Raw genomic sequence first — 16,405 nt, forward strand, 5'->3', positions numbered from 1 at the left:
GATGACTGTGGGGCTGCTCAGCATGGGAAGGTTTTCTGGGCTATTCTGGTCCTGCTCCTGGGGTAGCCACAGGCTCTTGGTCTCTGGGATCTTTGAAGTCACTTGTAAACCCCACTGCTCACAACCTTTGATGTGTCTGGCTCTCTCACTTCCTTCCATGTCCCTCATCTTCCACCTGCTTCATTCCAGCTGGAACTGCCCCTGCTCTGCACAGCTTCCCCCACTCTTAAGCCTTCCTCAGATTCTTCTGCTAACACCTATGGTCAGGCCCAGACTCCTGGGCAACAGTAAAGCACACAGAAATCAGTGGGAACAGCAGCCCCTTGAGGATCCATCACAAGCTAGTTCCCCCAGGTCACCAAGAGAACTAGCTTCTGCTTTGCCCCCATTCAGGGATCTTTCCCTCCTTGATGTCAACAAGTGGAACACGCCAGGTGACCGAGACATGTTACCCCTCAATCTACTCTTTGTGACTCAACTAGGGAGTCAAAGGCAGACGGACAGGTCTGCGGTCCCCAAAAGCTCACAGGCTCATTTCACCACTCTGACTCCTGACTCACATCCTCATCCTCGTGAGGCTCCCATTCTTCCAGTGGTTCCTGAGAACTTCCCAAGGTGGGGCTGCCCAGACCCTGCACTGTCTGACTGGTTTGCTGCCTGTTTCACACACATAGGTCCTCATGATGACACCTTTACCACAGGGTGGGATGCTCACAGATGGTGAGATCTACCAGTCACTGCCCTTTCACTTAGATGCTGCTCAATTTGGATGAATTTGATCAAACTTGCATTTCCTGAGGTTCAAAGAAAACTACATGCAATTGTTAGACCTCCTTCCCATTTAGCCTGACTGTCCATAGAAACTGGTGATAGGGTCCTCTTTCCTAAATTTAACACATATCATTTTGACTAATTCAGTAGCATTCCTTCCGTTATATAACAGAGACACCTCAGAATTGCCCCCTGATCAATTCTCTTAACAGACTCATCTCTCTATCTATCCAGGGAGCCACTGATTTCAAACCCCCTTTAGCATCTTCCTTTAATCATAATGTGATCCTGGTTGGACTGCAGAATTTAGTCTATGATCTTTAGTGCTTTCTAGAGAGATATTCCTCCAGAAACTGGTCTTAGATCTTCGGGGCATTAATATTAATTTTCAATATGGAAACAATTTAACTTCTCCTCAGATTTCTGTCTCATAACTGTGTTTACAAATAATCCATAAGGGCTAGATTCCATCCCCCACCCCCACCCCATGCCTTTCACCAGTCACCCCTTCTGCATTTGAAAACATCCACTTATATTTCCGGAAAGATCAACATGGTCTTCACTGCCCTCTGCTGTGGGAGAAGAGATCTTAAAGACCAAGGGCAGAGCAGATGGCTCTGCTGCCAAATCCAGCCAGCTCCCACCTGTCCCCCTCACTCTTTTCTGGATCATTTCTAGTCTTCACTCTGTTCTAGCCTTTATGGAGTCACTGTCTCATGCCAGTCACCATGGAACACCTGGGCAGACCTGCCCCACTTCATGGCCCTGCATCTTGAGTGTTGAGCTGACCTCTAGGCTTGCTCCTGGTCTCCCTGGTCTCCCAGACTATCATGTTCAATCCTCTCTGGGTTTAAGAACCATAGGAAGGCCCATCACTACCCACCTCTAGGACAACCCTGGAAAGCAAGGCCTCAGGGAAAACACTTTTATGCTAGGCGATGTAGGTCTGTGTAATAGAAAGGACCTCAGCACCCACAGTTTCCAGGTGAGGATCCCAAGGTTGGTCAGACAGTTAGCTGGTCAGTGAAGAGCCAGCAGAAGTGCTGGGTGGTCTCTGACCCAGTTCTGTGAATTTCATGACCAACCCTGATGCTTATTTGACTTGGGAAAGTCTGTGTTTCCCCCCAGACATAGAGCAGGCAGCCTTACATTCTCTGAGTGCTCAGATCCTCATGCATTTGTCTTGATATACATAGGCCTGCCTTATTCTTTTAAGGACTTGGGTTGGCTGAGAAGTGAGAGATGCCAACTCTGATTGAAGCTGACGTTGGAGGAATCAAAGGTACCAACAAGGCAGTATTCTCTGTTATCTATACAGCGGAGTTAAACAAACCCAACATCACATGCAACAACTCCAACCCCATGGAGCACAAGGACCCTGTAGTGTTAACATGTGAACCTGAGACTCAGGACACCACCTACCTGTGGTCGATCAACAATCAGAGCCTCCTGGACAGCACTTGGCTGGAGCTGTCCCTGGACAACAGGACTCTCACTTTACTTCATATCACAAGAAATGACACAGGACCCTATGAGTGTGAAACCCGGAACCCAGTGAGTGCCCGTCGCAGTGACCCATTCTACCTCAATGTTCTCTGTGAGTAACTTCTGTCCCTACCTGACCCAGGCTGCCTGCCCAAATACACAGTGCCAGAGGCAAGGCCACATCCATCCCTCTCGAGTCCAAGTACACAGACCCTCACCCCTGGACACTAGGCTGGCCATGGCTTCCCGTCTCAGGTAAATCTGGGCAGGCCCATCCTTGAGACAAGACTAGGAGAGGACAGTCTGCTCCTGTCTTGAGGCTCAGGGTCAACAACCTGTGATGGGAGAAACAGGTGAATGTCTCAGACTCAGGATGAGCGAACACAGAGGGGTCAGGGTTGGGACTTTTCAAACAAGGTTACGACCCAGCTCAGAGGGACATTGTGGCCCTTGAATATACCAGGAGCTTCTCCTTCCCCATGATTACATCACATGTGGCTTTATTCTGTTTGCTCCAGATGGCCCGGACACCCCCATCATTTCCCCCTCAGACTCCTATTACCATCCAGGGGCAAACCTCAGCCTCTCCTGCCACGCGGCCTCTAACCCACCCGCACAGTATTCTTGGCTTATCAATGGGAGGCCCCAGCAATCCACACAGGAGCTCTTTATCCCCAACATCAGTGCGAATGATAGTGGATCCTATGCCTGCCTCGTTCATAACTCTGTCACTGGCCTCAATAGGACCACAGTCAAGACTATCACAATCTCTGGTAAGTGGCTCCCTGGACCATCAACATGAGGCTCTGGATCGAGTCTGTCTAGTTTTCAGAAAAGAGCCTGGGAGAAGTTATTTCCTATCCTGTGTCCACGGACGCAAGCAAATCCCAAATCTGAACCCTTCCACTACATCTCTGGAGACGCTTCCTCCCCTTATTCTCTGATTTCCCAGGGCAGATGTGGGTCCAGCCTGGAATGTGGGGAGGGGGTTTTCTCAGCCCTACAAAGCCCCATACAATGAAGGGTGTTTCACAGAGGGAGAAGGAAGAAGATCCTTCTGCTCCAGGCTTGCCTTATGACTGACTGCTCTGATGCCATCTGTGGTGGGATATGGGGCATGTAGAGAAAGTACATGGGTGGCCTGACTTCAGTCTGGCCAAACTGTGCTGCCAATCGACACCAGAGCCTTTCTCAGACCAGGCTGCAGGGAAATTGGGAAAGAGCAAACCTTGGTTCAGACTCCTCTGAGCTGTGTCCTATTTCTGAAGTCACCAGCTGTATGACACTGTGTGACACCAGCACATATGTATACCAAAGGAGAACAGTGAATAATGGTGCATACCTGGAAAAATAGGTAGATTCATCCATGAAGTCCCTTCATGGGACAGAAGGAGCAGTGCCAAAAAGTTTATAATTTACAGAGAGGGCTAAGAGTACCAGCCTTTTATTAAAACTGTGACCACTTGTCTCTAGAGATTCTCTTCTCTGTGATATTGAGACTACAGGCCAGGAAGTAAAAGTCGTATGCAGATTGAGAAATCCTTTATATTGGAACTTTTCCAGGTCCTAAGGTCATGAAGACTGGCTGGGCCATACTCATTCTCTAATAAACTATTAACAAAAAGGAAATGCTTTCCCTTCTCTACGTAAAGCTACGTACTAGAGAGGGGGCCTGATCATTCATAGTCACAGAAAGCTCTAGCAAATGGTCACACAAAATCCAATGGGGAAAAAATTCCAGCTGATGATGAGGATGCTGGACACGTGGGCTGAGAAGAGGTTCCTGGTGCTGATGCTAGGGAGATGTCCAGGAGAACTGGTCAGGGGTTATCCTAAGGTGACCTTGGATTAAAGGAGGAGATGCAGCCCTCTCCATACAGATCGTCACATGAACAAAGACAGTTGTTCTTCTGCAGCGGTCACAGTCACCTTTACAGAACTCACTGTGGGATCTGAGAACTGGCTGAAATCTCTGAGGAAGGAGCGAGGTCCCAGGCCCACTCTCAGTCAGTCACCTCCTCTGTTTCTCCACAGAGCCCGTGGCACAACCCTCCATCCAAGCCAGCAACACCACAGTCACAGAACATCAGGACCCTGTGGTCCTGACCTGCTTCACAAATGACACTGGGATCTCCATCCAGTGGTTCTTTAATAACCAGAGTCTACAGCTCACAGAGAGGATGAAGCTGTCCCAGGACAACAGCACCCTCACCATAGACCCCATCAGGAGGGAGGATGCGGGGGATTATCAGTGTGAGGTCTCCAACCTGGTCAGTGCCAGCAAAAGCGACCTCCTCAGACTGGATGTGAAATGTAAGTGACCAATTGCCCCATCCCGCATTTTTCTGGGTCGATGGATGACTCTATCAATGTGGTGCAAAGTGGACCAAAGTCACAGGGGCTAGAATATAAACCAAGAGACCATTATAGTAAATGGAATGGCAAAGTGGTTAAGAGCTCAGTCTCTGAATCAGATATACTAAGTTTCTTATCATGAGTCTGGCATGTACAGTGTGATCTTACACAAGATTCTGGGTTTCTTCTGTTACCATTTTTTAATGTGATAAAATATACATAAGATTTACCATTTTAACCATTTTTAAGTGTACAGTTTTCCATTGCTTTAGTACATTCATATTGTTGTGCAGCCATCAGCACTATCCATTTCCAAAACTTGTCCTCTTATCTTACTAAAACTCTGTTCCCAATAAACAATAACTCCCTACTCCCTACTTCAGCCGCTCATAACCACCATTCTACTTTCTGTGTCTATGAATTTGATTATTCTAGGTTCCTCATATAAGTGGAATCACATGATATTTGTCCTTTTTGTGTCTTGCTTATTTCACTTAGCATAAATGTCTTCAAGGCTCCATCCATGTTGTAGTGTACATCAGAATTTCATTCCTTTTAAAGGCTGAACAATATTCCCTTGTATGTGTTTGTCACATTTTGCTTATCATTCATCCATCTGTAAACTTCTGGATTGTTCCCCCCTATTGGTCATTGTGAATAATGCTGCTATGAACATAGGTGTACACATACTGTTCAAATCCCTGCTTTCACTTCTTAGGGGAAAATACCCAGAAGTGGAATTGCTGGATTAAGAGGCAATTCTATGTTCAATTTTTTGATGAACTGCCATACTATTTTGCACAGTGGCTGCACCATTTTACATCCCACCAGCAATGCACAGAAATTTCCGTTTCTGCACATCCTTGCCAAGACTTGTTTTCTGTCTTTTTTTATATATATATAATAGCCAACCTACTGGGTATGAGGTGGTATCTCATTGTGGTTTTGATTTGCATTTCCCTAATGATTAGTGATGCTGAGCATCTTTTCCTGTGCCTCTTGGTCATTTATATATCTTCTTTTAGGAAATGTCTATTTAAGTCCTTTGTCCATTTTTCTATTGGGTTTTTGGTTGTTGTTGAGTTGAAGTTCTCTATATATTCTGGATGTTAATCCCTTATCAGATATATGATTTGCAAATATTTCTCCCACTCTGTGAGTTGTCTTTTCACTTTGTTGTAAGTGTTCTTTGATGCACAAAAGTTTTTAATTTTGGCGAAGTCAAATTTATCTATTTTTTCTTTTGTTGCCTTTGCCTTTGCTTTCATATCTAAGAAATCATTGCCAAATCCAAATTCATGAAGCTTTCACTCTACGTTTTCTTCTAAGAGTTTTTATAGTTTTAGCTTTCATATTTAGGTCTTTGATCCATTTTCTGCTAATTTTTTGCATGTGGTGTTAAGTAAGGGTTCAACTTCATTCTTTCGCATGGATATCTACTTTTCCCAAAACCATTTGTTGAAAAAACCCTTCCCCATTGAATGGTCTTGGCACCCTTCTCAAAAATCACTAGACAATATATGCAAGAGTTTTTTCCTGGGCTCTCCATTCTATTCCATTGATCTATATGTCTTTCTTTATGCTAGTACCACACTGTTTTGATTACCATAGCTTTGTAGTAAACTTTGAAATCATGAAGTGTGAGTCCTCCAACTTTGTTCTTTTTTGAGATTGTTTTGGATATTTGGGGTCCCTTGAAATTCCCCATGAATTTTAGGATGGATTTTTCTATTTCTGCAAAAAAATATCTTTGGGACTTTGATTGGGATTGCATTGAATCTGTAGATCACTTTGGGTGGTATCAGCATCTTAGAATATTTAGTCTTCTACTCCATGTACACGGTTTGCCTTTCCATTTATTTATGTTTTTTTTTTCTTTCAGCAATGTTTTATGGTTTTCCAGTTTACAAGTCTTTCAACTCTGTGATTAAATTGATTCCTAAATATTTTTTGATGCTGTTGTAAATGGAATGTTTTCTTAATTTCCTTTTCAGGTTGTTTATTGTTAGTGTATAGAAACACAACTAGTTTTTGCATGATGATGTAGTATCCTGCAACTTTGCATGAATTTATTTATCAGTTCTAACAGTTTTTTGTGGGATCTTCAGTGTTTTACATGTAAGTGCTTGTCATCTGTAAACAAAGATCATCTTACTACTTCTTTCAATTTGGATGCCTTTTATTTCTTTTTCTTGCCTAACTTCTCTGGCTAGAACTTCCAGTACTATTTTGAATAGAAGTGGCAAAAGCAGGCATCCTTGTCTTGCTCCTGATCTTAGAGAAAAAACTTTCAGTCTTTTACCATTGAGTATGATGTTAGCTGTGGGTTTTTCATATATGGCCTGTGTAATGTTGAGATGGTTTCCTTCTATCCCTACTTTGAGTATTTTTATCATGAAAGGATGTTGAATTTTGTTGAATGCTTTTACTAATTCAATCTCTTTACTAGTTATAGGTCTATACATATTTTCTATTTCTATGTGATTCTATCTTGGTAAGTTTTGTTTCCTCTAGGAAGTTGTCCATTTCATCTAGATTATCCAATTTGTTGGCATATTATTCACAGTACTCTTAAAATTCGTATTACTTCTGTAGAATTGATAGTAATTTCCCCACTTTCATTTCTTTTAGTAATTTGAATTTGATTTTAGTAATTTGAATCTTCTCTCTTTTTTCTTGGTCAATCTAGTTAAAGATTTGTCAATTTTGTTAATCATTTTTGAAGAACCAACTTTGTTTTATTGATTTTTTCTTTATTATTTTCCCATTCTCTACTTTATTTATCTCCACTATAATCTTTGTTATTTCCTTCCTTATGCTAGCTTTGAGTTTAGTTTGTCCTTTTTTTAGTTCCTTATACGTAAAATTATGTTGTTGATTTTAGATCTTTCTGCTTTTTTAATCTAGGCATTTACAATTACCAATTTCTTGCACAAGATTCCTAAGTTCTCTAAGCCTCATATTCCTCAAGTGAAAATTGCAATAAGAGTATTTGCTTAATGTTATTATTTTAAAGATTTAATGTAATAATCAATTAAACCCTTCAGAAAATGCCACACACAGAGAAAATGTTCCATAAGTGTTAGCTACTCTTATTACTACTATTATCATTAGACCCTATGAAATCAGAAAGCCCTAGGGTCAAATCCCAGATCCACCTTTTACTGGCCATATGATGGTGGGTAAATTGTTCACCATTGTAAGCCTCAGGTTTTTCATCTATAAAAAGGAAATAATGTCTATCTGACAGGGTTATTATATGAATCAAATGAGATGTAAAGTATATAGCACAGAGCCTGGCACAGAGTAACTACCCCATTATAGTAGCTAACGTTAATATTAATCATCAGCATTGAATTGACTGGTGAAGGCAAGAGAAATAAAAAAGAAGAAACAGATATAAAAGCCATTATATACAGGAGGGCATTACAGAAAAAAACATTAAGACATGGTTACTGAATCAATACTGGAAAGGAAAAAAAGGAGTTGAATGCAAAGTTTCAGCCTAGTATGTTAGTTTTTATCCCCTGAGATGCAGCCGAGATGAGATTAGACATACAAGATATTTATTGGGAAAAATGCCTGTGAGGGAAAGTAGGATGGGAGTGGGAAGAGCATGGGAGATTCCTCAGACCACGGTGCAGATCTGATCCCTGTGAAGGAGAAAGAGAAGGAAGGAAGCTTTAGCTTGCAGTGCAGCTCCAAGAGAGTGTCTACAAGGCTGACAGGGAGTCCTTGAGCTAAAGTCACCCATCAGAGGAAAATCGTTTCTCACAGAATTGGGATTGCTTTCATATCCTGGCCGGGAGCCTGTGGGAAGGGTGGTCACTGTGCATTGAATGGTGATGGTGAACAGAGATGGTGAATTCAGAGTGCACTAGCCCAGACCATCTGTGAGTTAAGTCCCCACCACAAGAGACCTGAGAGGCACATACTCATGGCTGCCACACCTGGTACACAGAGAAAGATGCAACCATGAAAACATGGGAAGTTATAACATACAAAAAGAGCCATTAGCCTTTCTCACATTTCCAGAGCCTTCAAAAATATCTGAGTCCAGAAAGACCAGGGTAAAATTGAGGCAAGTCTGACCACCAACTTAGAAATACAGTAAGAGAAAAGATTTGCAAGGACATAGTCAGCTAATCACCTCACAGCAACCTTCCCACAGAAAATTTATCCCTTGAAGGAACAAGTAGAGACGACTCCATGTTGAGAGTTATTTCCCAGGGTAACTCCACTGTAATATAATGTCACTTTCACTCATTCTTCTCTTTTCTTTCCATGACAGATGATCCAACACTAGGAAGTTCTGGACTCTCAGCTGGGGCTATTGGTGGCATCGTGATTGGAGTGCTGGCCGGGGTCGCTCTGATAGCAGCCCTGGTGTACTTTTTGTACATCAGAAAGACTGGAGGGTATGACGGCCTTTCCTCATGTTCTGCTTTCTCCAAGGCTAACCGCCATGCTTGGGAGAGGGAAGGAGACTTCAACACTGTCTCTGGGCCTGCATCTGTTCCTCCTCCCTCCTAAACCTCTGCTTCTCAGCACTAATTCCTGTGGGTCTCTTCCTCCCTGGTCTTCATTCTTCCTCTACCCCACTGTCTGTTGGGCATGGTTATTCCCATCCCCATCTGGTTAAGAGGGGGCAGATCCAATTATGTTCCTATGTCTCCCAGTCAGGGAAGCCAAGGTACAAGAAGGAAAACAAACGAGGAAATGATACGAGGTACAGGAGAAAGCGAGTCTTGTGCTCTCTCGACCATAGCAGCAGGAGGAGGGAGGGATAAGACAGGAAGAGAACCTAAGAAAAAGCAGAAACAACCAAAGGCGTCTTGGGCAATAAAGAAAGTGAGGAAAAAAAAAAAAAAAACAGCATCTACTTACAAAAGGGGAACGGTGTCAGGGTAGAAGTAGGCTCAGAAGCAGTTGATGAAGAATGGACCTAAATGTGCACATCCAGCAAACAGGGAAGGAGTAAACACTGGAAGGAATCAAGGGTAGACTGAGGAAGGAGGCCCTGAGAGGAAAGGCAGTACCTGCCATGGAATAAATGAACATTGAGGAGCCTGAGGAATTATCTGCTGACAGTGTCCTTCTCATTTAAGGAGCAAAGATCCTATGCTTGGGAATAGCAGTCACAGTGTCTGATATTTATTTAGGGCAAGTGTCCAGCATGATCTCACAGAGCACAAACCCTCAGCCTCCAACCACAGTAAGTAAAGCCACTCACCCAGTGAGAGCTGGTGTGTTCCACCATGTGCCTTGTCCTAGCAGGGAATCCTGGATTCCCACACCACTCCCTACCTTCTGAATTTTTAGAGGGGATCTCCACTTCCCAACGTTAAGTTGGCCTAAGTCCTCACACCCTTCCTAGCCACAGCAGATTCCCCTGGGACACAGCCCCAGGAGAGATGCACACTCTGCCTAGGCCAGGCAGGCCTGAGTAAGATGGACTTGTTTCCAGGAGCCATTTCCTCATCCTTCCTCCTTCCCCCTCCTGCCTCTTTATGGATGTGGGCATCTCCTTTGGTGAGACTTTCCCTGTCTTGTGGTGCTCTGGGTGCTGTGGGTCGCAATGCCCCTCCTTGCCACTGAAACCTCTTGCTAAGAGACGCATCAAGGAAAAAATCAAGGTGTTGTGACCAGGAAAAAATCTTCAGAAGTGGACTGAGGCCTCCTGTGGCTCTACTTCTGCCCCTCCTCCGGTACTAATGCCCTGGGTCTGGACCACACATTCTGAGGGAGGACAATTCCTTAAGAAATCATGGGCCATCTCCCCACTCCATCCTCCCAACACCTGCCACCTCCTTCAACTAGAAATCACAACATCTTAGGTACAGCCTCATTCTAAGGCCATAAGTCAGCTTTGTATTTCCATAGGTAACTCTTCTTTTGCTTCCCCAGGTCAGGGCCACTCTGACAATTCTCCTAACAAGGTAAGCACAGCCAGTTTCACTGGCTCATTTTCTCATGGAAATACCTCTGTATAGAATGGGTTATTCTTGAAGACACTAATGTGAGACCAGGTTTGGGTCGAAGTTCCTCGATGCAGCCGCAAACAAAGCAGTGTTGGTAAGGACTCCCATGAGTCTACCTCGTTACACTCATGTGGACTTTCAAATTATCCCCATGTTGTGTTTGAATCCTGGCTGAGACTCTTAGTAGCTCTGTGACAGTGGACAAGTAGCTTAACCTTTCTGATTCTCGGCTTTGTCATCTCAGAATGGGCGTGCTGCTTACTTCAAAGAGGAGGTGAAGGAATTCACTGAGATACAAATGCAAAGCACCCAGCACCATGCCCAACACAAGGAAGGCCTCAATCATTCTACCTTCAGTCTGACTCTGTTCTTACTGTCAAAGGATAACTTCCATTCCAATGGGTCTGACGTCTTAGTTCCTTTAATAATTTTACCATAGTTTTCTCATCTTAACCTTTCAATAGTGTACACATATACACTGAAAAGTGCTTAAATCATAAGTATATTTTAACGATGTATGAATTTTCACAAGTTGAACATACCCATGTAAGCAGCACCAAAATCAAGAAACAAAACATGTCATCCTCCCCACAAAAATCCCTCCAGTTACTTCCCTCCAAAGAGTAACCACTATCCGGCCTTCCAATGCACTAGATTAGTTTTGCCTGTTTATGCTCTGACATAAATGAAAGACACAGCATATCCTTATCCATAACTGGCTTCTTTCACTCAAACTTGTTTTGTGAGATTCATCCATATTGTTGTATGCATTCGTAGTGTGTTCACTATCGTTGCTGTATCATCATATTCCTTTGTACGATACCATAACCTCTCTCTTCCAATGATCATTCAGAGGATGTTAGCAAGCAGAAATAATAGGTGATAAAAGCCCTTCTCCAAAGCTAAAAGTTTCAAAGTGGTGATAGCAGGTGGTACTGAATCACACTAGACCGGTGAGGGCCTGACCTATGACACTGATTTAACTGACCACTGCTCATGCCTTTCAGATGGATGAAGTTACATATTCTTCCCTGAACTTCAATGTCCAGGAATCCGAGAAGCCAACTTCAGCCTCCCCACCCCCATCAGCCACAGAAACAGTTTATTCAGAAGTAAAAAAGAAGTAACATATCCTGCCCTGTTCACTGCACTGCTGACTTACTCCAAGCTTCTCATCCCCGTTACTGGAAGGATCCCTTTACCCTCAGAGAAAAGGGGAAGAAGACTTCCCCTCCCCTTAACTTCCAAATGAGGCACCTCCAGGCTGCCTGGTCACAGCCCCTCCCCTCAGTGTCAATAAATGAAAAGGTGCATCCGGGAATCTGTAGGAAACCCAACCTTCCTACTCTTTGAAATTTGGCAAAGAAGACCTTGGGAGAGAGTTGCCAGAACCTCCCACCCCTCCTCCTCTCCTGACCTAGACTTGTTTTATATTTACCTATTCAGAGCAGACTCACCTTCCCACCCCAGTCCTAAGTTGAATTTGCCATAACCTTGAGAGATATGTTCTTATCCACTGAAACGCATGTGCCAAAAAAGAACAGAGAAAAACTAAAAGTAAAAGTTTCTCCCATCTCTCCAAAGCCCAGGGGGAAGCCACCAGACACAGGAAAAGAAATATATAACCAATTCTGAACTGGGAGATTCTAGACCTTTGTCCACTGTCAGTGTTGTCTACCTGTAGTACCAGGGCCTAAGCACCTTGCTGCTTGGCTGGAATACCACCTAAGCCCTTTGGCAAGCCTGTCTTCAGAGAACCCACTAGAAGCAACGAGGAAAACTATTTGCTAAAGTCTGTAGGTGATTCCTAATGGAAAATGCAAAAGAAAAATGCACACAGGTTTTCGATAACTTTACAGGCTTTATTCAAGTAAATGTCCACAGAAGGAGGAGTTACAGCTTTAGGGAGCAATCAGCTGTTAACAGAGACAATCTGCTGGGAATTTGGGAAGGGAATGAGAGAGCTACCCTTCAGAGACTATTTAAATGATTGTTAAAGAATGCACAATTTGGGGTATTGGATTTTTTTTCCTTTTCTCTGAGACATTCTGCCATTTCAATTTTTGTAACTGCTTATTTATGTGAGAGGGGTTATTGTTTTTTATTGAGGTCATAATAGTTTATAACATTGTGAAATTTCACTTGTACATTATTATTTGTCAGTCACCATATACATGTGCCCCTTTACCCCTTATGCCCACCCCCCACGCCCCTTCCCCGTGAGAGGGGTTATTGTTACTTAGCTTAGCTGTGTAAGCCAATCCAACTACTTTAAGTGAAAGAAGCCACCAAAACCCCTCAAGTCCCCTTGGCCAGGAGCTCCTCAAGGCTTTTATGTCAGGGGCTCCAAACAGAAAAGAAGAAGCTGTTTTCCTCATTCATGGCTAGAAATGGATCTAACTCAGTTTCCAGGCATCTCAGGCCAATCACCAGCCTCCATTCTACCCCATGTATCTACCTGTGCATGTCTGTCTGCCTCACTCCCTTTCTCAGGAAACCTTGGCCCCTGCTAAGGTGCATTTGGTCCTCGAGAAGTGGGAGCGCCTTGAAGGGAATGCTGTGACTCATGCCATTGGCATTGCTTACAACCTAGAAAGCTGCACTGGTGCTGATGCTCCTTAGGACGCACAGGAATATTATCACTGGGCCCTAGGCTTCTCGAACAGCCTCTGAGATTTGTTTTCTCTCACGGGGTCTATGAGTCTCAATGTGTCTTAGGACAAAAGGAAGGGCAGGACAAGGAGAAGCAAATGCACTTCCCACCCAGCCTTCTTCTGCACAGATGGAACCTCTTTGGGGCTGTTGAGAGAAAGGTTTTATTCAATATTTATTACTTTATCTCATGCTGTGTCTAAGAGGCACCCTCAAAGAGGGATAGTTGGGAGTTCTCTGTGCTCAGTACCTCTTTCAGGGTTTTCTAACCCTGACACACACTGTATGGACTTCCGCTTATCCATGCTACTCTGTGCTGTTTAATTTTACCTGGCTATGGCCACTTCTGAATTATTTGTAAATTGTGCTTTATATTTATAATAAAAATTATATATCAGACATCAACATGCTGCCTCACAGTTGATACTACTTATACAATGTCTTCTTTACAGGCAGAAGAAAGAGGAACTGCTTAACTGGGCATCAGAGTAAGCCTACTTCTAAGTCTACAGATATTTGATCTACTGATCAGAGAATTAGCTAAATTCATCTGCACGTCTGCTAACGAAGTGGGTCTGTCTAGAACCAACAGGCCACAGGCCCAACCTGCCTGGAAGAAACTGCCTGTCTTCCTCCCAGAAAGAAGATGATTTCATGAGTAAAGATCTCTCAGCCTCTTTCTTAGGGACAAATAACCCCTCCCGCACAGTGGGCTCCAGTGAATCAGATGCAGCAACACAGCTTTCCCTCACAAGAGCCTCCACAGGTTCAGCCACATAAAAATCTCTCCAGCACCTTCTATCTTCCTTGTCCCCAGTTCCTTTGTTCTGCCCTTCTCACAGGGTCAGCTCTCTTCTGCCCTGAATAACCTTCATTTATTTATTCCACAGAGTATTAACTTATTATCTCATTTCCTTCACTTCCCAGCAATTGAAACGTGTGCTGTCTTTCCCCTTCCTCATCACCTCATTTCTCTGGGGCCTCTTCATTAGTGCCTCCAGACCCAAGACTGCTGGAAGCGGCATAAAATCAGTGTCCATCTATTGGCCAGATTCGAAAGTATTTTCACCATCCTCACATTGTTCACTTTAACAACATCAAAGACCACAGACAACATTTTCCTTCTTGGACGCTCTCCTCCTCCCATCCCCACTGATACACTGCACCCCGACACCAGATTTAGTTCTCAGACCCTGCTTGTCTCCCTTCACCACCCTCTTTTCACAGTTCAAGGACCTCTCTGCAGATGCCTCCTACATCTCTATCTTTAGCCCCTGCTGCTTCCCAGAACTCATCACACACATATCCGATTACCTTCTGAAAATATTCATTTAAACCAGCTTTGCCCCACAGCACGCTCATTTCTCGCAGTAACACCACTGTTTCTGCAGCCCTTGCTCTTTGGTTTCCCCAATTCAATACATCATTAAAGCCTGTTGATTCTTTTTCAATGTCTCTCAGTCGTGTTGTTCTCTCCATTCCCGTAAACCTTAATAACCCAGGCTCTCAACAACTCTGCTGCTGGAAGTACAGCTTGACTTCTTGTCTCTGTCTCTCTCCTGAAATCTGCCTTGCATACTGCTGTCTCATTACCTTCCTAAAAACTGGTTCACTCTCCTATTCAGAATCTATAGTGGCCTACCCTGGCCACCCAGAGAAGTTCACATTTCTTCCTCTTTACTAACGTTTCTTACTTTCTTTACCACTGCTCTCTAGTATAATTCCTCCATTGTAATTAGATCTGTCTCCTTACCCATCCCTGCCTCTCCACCCCATATACACGTGTAATTCCTAGTCCCAGTGATATGCCTGAAAACAAACACCAAACAGGGCAATGTTCTCCCTGTTCTCTCACAGAGGAGTTACCCACACTGGTCATCACAAGCAACAACTCCGACCCCGGGGAGGATGAGGACTCTGTAGCATTAACATGTGAACCTGAGACACAGAACACAACCTAGCTGTGATTGAGAATCTTTTCCTGATGACCAGTTCCTTTGTTCATGAAATCCTATTGAGCACCTGCTGTGCCTCAAGTCTCAGTGTTAGACTCCATGAATGATACAGAAATGAGAAAGGCAGTGTCCCTACCTCAGGGGACATAAAGCCTAAGACAGCAAATAAGGCATGAAAAGTTATCATAATGCAAAGATAGAAAGGGATAAATGCCAAAAGAGAAGAGAGAAATCCAATGGGAAATATGGCTACATGTTAGAATGAGTGGGAAAATTTTAAAAACAACTAATACTCAGGCCTCACCCACACAGATCCTGATTTAACTGGTGTGAGGTGGAACCCTGGCAATGGCAATTTTTTAAAGCTTCCCAGATACTTTTAACATGTATCCAGGATGGAGAACCTCTGCTATAATAGATAGGACTTGAGCCTACAAGCAGTGGTTTTTAGCTAGGAGTATGAATCAGAATTACCTAGAGAACTTTTTCAACATACTTAATAAACCTATAAACCATCCCTGAAGAAGCCAATACAGTATGTCTAGAGTGAGACTTGGGCTTGTAAATTTTGAAGAACTTCCAGGTGATTCTCACATTTATTTTATGTTAGGAAATACTGACCTGAAACAGGGAGATTGAAAAACTGGGGAGTTGGGAGGACATCCCATGAGATGGATGTGAGATGGGAAACAACTGATATTCTTACACTTTGATGGTGGAAATATAAAATGGCACAACCACTCTGGAAAAGAGTTTGGCGTTTTCATATAAATATGCTTAAACAGTTCAGCAATCCCACTTCTAGGTATTTACCCAAGAGAAATGAAAATAGATATCCACACCAAGAGTGATACACGAACATTCATAGCAGCATTATTCATAGTAGCCAAAAACATTAACTTATTATCTCATTTCCTTCACTTCCCAGCAATTGAAACGTGTGCTGTCTTTCCCCTTCCTCATCACCTCATTTCTCTGGGGCCTCTTCATTAGTGCCTCCAGACCCAAGACCGCTGGAAGCGGCATAAAATCAGTATCCATCTATTGGCCAGATTCGAAAGTACTTTCACCATCCTCACATTGTTCACTTTAACAACATCAAAGACCACAGACAACATTTTTATTATATTGTTTATTTGGGAAACAACCCAAATATCCCCCAAGATATGAATGGATAAACACATGGTGGCATATCTATACAGTGCA

The 16,405-nt window shown here is 43.4% G+C and overlaps 1 protein-coding gene across 7 annotated transcripts in view; it reads left to right on the forward strand.

Annotated features, from left to right (window-relative positions):
* Positions 1-16,405, forward strand: part of LOC124251347 (carcinoembryonic antigen-related cell adhesion molecule 1-like) — a 1,036,279-nt gene that overhangs the window by 3,028 nt on the left and 1,016,846 nt on the right. Inside the window, exons 3-9 of one of the 7 annotated variants that reach the window (XM_046684091.1) lie at positions 2,090-2,368; positions 2,775-3,029; positions 4,291-4,569; positions 8,903-9,029; positions 9,774-9,826; positions 10,519-10,550; positions 13,697-13,732. In XM_046684091.1, the coding sequence (XP_046540047.1) occupies positions 2,090-2,368; positions 2,775-3,029; positions 4,291-4,569; positions 8,903-9,029; positions 9,774-9,826; positions 10,519-10,550; positions 13,697-13,720 (1,049 nt within the window). In that variant the 3' untranslated portion in view covers positions 13,721-13,732. Of the gene's footprint in view, positions 1-2,089; positions 2,369-2,774; positions 3,030-4,290; positions 4,570-8,902; positions 9,030-9,773; positions 9,827-10,518; positions 10,551-11,599; positions 13,650-13,696; positions 16,068-16,405 lie in introns of those variants that run through there. The other 6 variants (XM_046684090.1, XM_046684089.1, XR_006891734.1 and 3 more) reach the window with 6 other exon arrangements.

Source organism: Equus quagga, chromosome 13, assembly GCF_021613505.1.
Source record: "Equus quagga isolate Etosha38 chromosome 13, UCLA_HA_Equagga_1.0, whole genome shotgun sequence".
Lineage (NCBI taxonomy): Eukaryota > Metazoa > Chordata > Mammalia > Perissodactyla > Equidae > Equus > Equus quagga.